General features: G+C 50.3%; 1 protein-coding gene across 1 annotated transcript in view; it reads right to left on the reverse strand.

The window, feature by feature from the left end:
• TCF7 (transcription factor 7 (T-cell specific, HMG-box)) overlaps positions 1–5,839 on the reverse strand; it is an 82,328-nt gene that overhangs the window by 5,946 nt on the left and 70,543 nt on the right. Inside the window, exons 7-8 of the mRNA XM_009322778.1 lie at positions 4,018–4,066; positions 1,830–1,904 (exon numbers count right to left, since the gene is read on the reverse strand). Coding sequence (XP_009321053.1) covers positions 1,830–1,904; positions 4,018–4,066 — 124 coding nt within the window. The remainder of the gene's footprint in view (positions 1–1,829; positions 1,905–4,017; positions 4,067–5,839) is intronic.

The following is a 5,839-nucleotide window of genomic DNA, read 5'->3' on the forward strand; positions in this document are numbered from 1 at the left end:
ACGACAGCCCTGCTGATCTGAATGTTTAACTCGGAGGTTGTTTTACACGGGCTGTAATTTCCCAGAGCAGACAAGCCCGAGGAGAAGCTGCATTTCCCACGGACATCTCAGGAGTAGCTGCAGGATGGGGAGTTGCAATGACCTGTTTAAGACTATACAAATCTGTCCATCGATTCACTGATTCGATTTAAAATAACGGGGGGAAGAAGCAGACCCGATACTACAGATTGCTGATAACGAACCGGTTAGTGGGCTACGGTTGACGTGGCTATTACACAGCTAAAGGGATTTATCCCTCTCCCTCTAGGAACTACAGCGCCCTGGGGCAGTTTGCCCGGGGTGAAGGGGAGGAGGGTGAAAGCTCTAGAGCAGGAACACCCAGTTCTAACCAGTTCACCTCTCCTGTGGAGTGGGAATCCTCCGGTGGAAGTTGCTCTCCGCAGGTGACCAGAGCACGTACGACAGGAGCCCTTGAGCCGGCAGCAGCACGTTAGTACGGGGAATTGCAGAACAGCTGTGACTAACCAGGGTTTGAGAGGCAAAGGTTAAAAAATAAAAGCATGCTAAGGTGTCCGAGCACTTCAGCAGCCTGTGTTAATCGGGAAGCAGTGCAGGAGAGAAGCTGAATTAAGAGAGTTCAGACGCAGGCAGAGTGAAGCTGGAGGAACTGGCCGCAGAGCTGCAGCCGTGCCCTGCGCTGCGGTAACGGGGCTCTCAGCTCGGTGGCATTGCCGTGTAAGTGATGGGGGTCACAAAAATCCCTCTCTGGACATTCAAGGTAAAGTATTAATGAGACATTAAGGGAGCTCTGTCCAGATTCTTAATCCATTAAAAATTGGTGCTTGATGACATCACCCAGCGTATAAAAGGCGAGCGGGGAGGCGTGCTGTTGCACAGCACCCCGGAGGCTGCGGGGAGGGGAGCTCACCTGGGGCTCAGCCCCAGGGATCTGAGCTCCTGCTGCCGCCGCTCGGGCTGCCAGCAAGGGCAGTGGCCAAGCACCGTCGGGACACTGCGGGGCTGCGCTTTGGGGTTCAGATTTGGGTAGACTAAGTGATTTTAGTCACTTTAAGCTGCAGTAAGCACATTAAGCAATACTTTACTTCCAGCTTTTGCTAGAGTCCTCAATGCATTGGTATAAAAATGTGCTATGAATCGTAGACCTCTGTCCAGGCTGCTGCCCCTCCATGCTTCCGTGCCCAGGTCCAGAAGCCCCCCAGGAGCTTTTTCTGCCTGGCTGCATTTGCAGACCCCCTGAGCCAGGTAGCACTTGGTTGATGCACTAAGCTTTACTATCGCCTGGCCACGTCCATTCCCTAGAAGCCTAAGGCACAGGGCGCTTGCAAACTGTCTCGCTGCTTGAGGCTCTCCCACCCCACGGCGGGTACTGCAAAACTTCAGGGCCAAGAAGAGGTGGATCGCAAAATACATGGTTAGCCCCAGTATAAATAGGAAAAATAAACACATTAACTACTCACTGCTGGCCCTAGGGTGCTATTTATGCAATAGGAAATCTCTAGCAGGGGAAAAAAGCCCCACATCAGCATCACAGAGGTCTCCACCCTGGAAATAAGCTTTTAACACCAGGGAAGTCCATCAGCCAAAGCACATGTACAGCATTACACCAACATTGCCCGGGAGGGGTAAGAAACCCAGGGTTCAGCCTGACCCTTGCAGCTCGGACAACAACTCCTGACGATGCCCAGAGAAAACCCCATCCCCGCCTGGCCGGAGCAGCCCTCGCCGGCGCTGGGACGGCTGCAGGAGCACGCACGGAGCCGAACCCGCTCACCCAGGAGCACCCCAGCAGCGAGGAGATGCTGATACACACCTGCACGGGCCGCACCAGTCCGTTTGTTGGTTGAGGCCAAAGCGAGCTCTGCATTTCTTAGGAGAGGCAGGATCTGAACACAGAAGCATGCGTGGCGGAGAATGGGCAAGGCAGAGGCACAAAGAGGAGGAGGAGCAGGAGGAAGAAAAGAGGCAACATCATTTTAGCCACTTTAACACATAACTAACAGACTACAATCCAATTTTCTTTTCTGCAACAGAACGGTGCCGGCACCATCTCTCCTGGAAAAAAGTGATCGTTAGGCAAATATCAGTGATCACTGCTGGCAGCTGGAGAAGGAGGAGGTTTGGGAAACGGCCTCAGCTCTGGGAAATACGGGCAATTACGGGGAAATTCACAGCTCTTCGAAACTCTTAAGTTTGGAAAAGCTGCCAAATCCCAGAGGCGCTGCCTGCCTCCTGTGTCTGCATCCTTACCTGCTCCCTGCCTTTCCAGCAGCGACTAAATGGGGCTGCCAGCGAGCTCGGACTGCGCACGGAAAAGAAGAGGAGGAAACGTTGCGGAAGCAGGCCGAAAGCAGAGTTAGCGCCAAGGAGACCCAGGCCCGGGTTATTCTACTCTGCCCCCTGCCATCCCCCTTCCAGTTTTCATGGAAAAGCTCTTCTCCGTGGCCTTTCCTAAAATGTTGCAGTTTTGCTGTATAATTATGGGAGTCATTAGGGTGAAGCCCTATTTGCTTTCAGGCACATCATGGTTTTTTCTCTAGTGCTATAAATGGGATTATAGCACCCTCTTTCAGCCACCACCAGTGTTTCCTGTTGTGTACGACCAGCAGTTGGTTTCCAGTCCATAACGGGTGAAATTACCACACATACGGCTATATAAATATCTATATACACAACATATAAGCCTAAAAACTTGTATTCCCCTTATCAGTCTAGGCACTGAATGAGATCAACAGTGTTAACTAAACTGAAGATATTACTGGGACACAATCATGGAATTGCTTTTTGTGGACGATTCAAAGAGGTCATCCAACAGCGATTCATTAAATTAACGAGATAATCTGAACTTTATGAATTAATGCAGGCTGCAGGATTCTGGTCGCACGGATGTGCAATCCACAGCAGTAACACCAGAGCTGGACTCCCATGTCCTAACCAACCACTGAACCGCCCAGATGCAGCCAGCTGCACACCTTGGGGTCCCCAAAAGGTCTTGGGTGCGACAGGTCTTTGCATCCCCGTGCAGCGTGAAAGCGCAGGAGAGCAAGAGGCTGAGCTGGGACCCTCCCAGGGAGGCAGCATTTCTGGAGGGAGAGAGAACTAGTGTTTTGCTTAGAAAGCCAATAGCCTATCATCTGGATGACTTAATTTTATCCAAAAGTAAGTAAGAGCAATGAGCAGTAATGAACTGGTAGGCTGCAGAGCGGGAAAAGCTCTGTTTTAAGTCTATAGGCAAGAGGCAATCACAGAATGGGCACACTGGAAGAAACAGCCTGTCTAACTTCACGTGTGCGTGATGCCATGGTGGGCAAGGGCAGTCTCTCAATGCTTTATAATGAATATTTACTGGAACAGATATTAGTTATTCCTGATATGGCAGAAATGCTTCAGAAACCAGCATGGGAATGGTTGATGGGATGTGTGATGCGAACACATCCCTTGGATAGCGGGAATGTGCGTGTCACCAGCTGAAATCTGTCAAAAGGGCCTTTTCTGATAAACAGTGTGGTGCAGGGAAGCAACTGATACTGGTTTTTAGTATGCCTTGACTTGAACTCTAGGCTACTTTGAAATGAAAACCAAATTCGGGTAGTGATTTTCAGTCCTGTCACTGCATTTAGTCCCGCACGCAGTATTGATGCATTTGAGAGGAGTTTTCTTTAATTAATGGTATCTGTAGGGCTGATGGGGACGGTCACCCTGGATGTTTTGAATAGGTTACGTTTAGTGATAGCTTATATGAAGTTATGCACTTGCCAAAATCTAATCTTTTCAGTTTTCACGCACTAGCCATGTTCTAATTCAAATATGTCCATGAAAAAGTTGCAGAAATGTTAATTTACTGCGTCTTAAAAAAAATAAATGTGTATTTCTTTAGTTAAGCTCAGGAGAATAAAAGAAAACATGGTAAAACACGACAACTGCTTCGGACTATCCCCTCTGAGCAGAAACGAAGGGACAGCCACCGAGGCGCACGCGCGGCAGCACGGCCGCATTTACCTGAGTTGGAATCTTGCTGCTTTTCCCGTGTTCGTCTCTTCTTTTTCCCCTAAGAAATCAAAGGAAAGGCCGTTAGTCCGTGCTCCCAGGAGACCGAGCATGCCGCGCAGGGTTTTTGGGGATGGATCGGGCTGCCGGGGAAGGCTGCTGCTGCTCAGGCGAGCGGCCAGGTCCTCGGCTGCACACAGCCGCGGTGCCACCGGCTCTGCCCATTCCAGTGAGAGATGAACTGGGAATCACTGCAAGGGGACCTGCTCAGGTTTATCTACGTGGACATCCCTTTCCTTTCCCCCACTGCCCAGTCCAGTGCTCCAGAAAAGAAACCCAGGAGGGAGTCTCAAAGCAACCACCCAAAGTTGTGTTTGCACACATGCCGATGGCTGCCTTTTACACGGCACAGATTTGCTCCGGGCATGCTCCTTTTCTCAGGAATAACCTCTCATTTCCAGTACCCCCGGATCCAGCACCACTGGCATTTTGATTCATCCCAAAACCACTCTGCACGAGAGCCGCGCGTACGCAGAAACAGTGACGGGAACTCAGAGGAGATGGCGGCCGCGTCCCTGCTACCACCCCCCCGCGCCTGCTGGTTCTTCTTCCCAACACGCTGCTCCCCTGCTCTGTTTTATGAGTCCACGACCACGCTACAAACGCAGCCGAGACCCTGATTTACACTGCAGGCAGCGTAAGAGGGCGCAAGAGAAAACGTTAGTGAATGCAAAACAACTATAATAAACCCAGCGCCTGTGCCTGCACTGCTCAGCACCTCTGCCAACTCCTGCCAGTCCTCCTCGGTCCACCCTGATGCGTCTCACCTGGGAATCCCACCCGTTATCACTTTAATTAATTGATAATTTAATTAATAGATTTAACTAGATTAATAGAATTAAACAAGATTTACCACATGCAACGGAGGCAGTATGATCAACAGCTGATCCTCCTGGCCTATCCTTATTCCTCCTCCCTCTTTATGTTTCTAAAAAGCACCTGGCCCATTTTAGCACCTTCCCTATTTCCAATATGCGCTTTAATGTGGTGCCTTATACCTGAACAGAAATTGCTCCATAACGTGTTACCAGAAGGAGCATCCCTGATTTCAAATGGGAAAGAAAGTTTTAGGAAATCCCCAGAAATTTATTTTTAAACAACGTTTATCTATTTCAGTGCTTTTGCAGCTCTGGACCCATCTCTCATTCTTCTGTTTTCTTCCCTCACTAACAAGAAACCTGATTTTATCCCCAAACTGCCTCTCTGATTCACAATATGCAACAACTCCCCTCATCTCCTAATGAGCTTATTAACGAGGGCACAGCGGCACAGAAGCAAATCTGGCCTGTGTGGAGCAGGCAGCTCGCAGGGCTGCCTTTGACCTGTGACTTTTTATATGACTCCTTGTGGTTTGAGTGAAGGTGGAAAGCTCCGAGCTGCGGTAAGCTTTTTCTTCGGTGTGGGAGCAACTGTATTTCCTGCCCGATATCCGCATCACGTGCTGCAGAAGTGACCTATATTCCTCCTCCTCCTCCCTGCTCAAGCTCCGGAGAGAAAAGCATCTCTTGCAACAACCACAAGACCCGAAGCAGCTGCTTGCCGGTGCTGGGAGAGCCAACGTGTGCCTTCGGAGCCCGCTAGCCACGGAGGGAAAACTTCTGGAGCAAGGAACCAGCCCTTGCCAAGATGAAGGATGCTACGGGTTTGAGATTTCCATGGAGGATGCACTTGGTCTTGGAGGAAGATGGTGTCTTGCTCTCAGCGATGCCGCTTCCCTCCAGATATTGATGCTTTCCAGATGCTGCCGCCCTCCGGAGCCGCCCTTAGAGAAACC

This window comes from Pygoscelis adeliae, unplaced genomic scaffold (assembly GCF_000699105.1).
Source record: "Pygoscelis adeliae isolate BGI_AS28 unplaced genomic scaffold, ASM69910v1 Scaffold34, whole genome shotgun sequence".
Taxonomy (NCBI): domain Eukaryota; kingdom Metazoa; phylum Chordata; class Aves; order Sphenisciformes; family Spheniscidae; genus Pygoscelis; species Pygoscelis adeliae.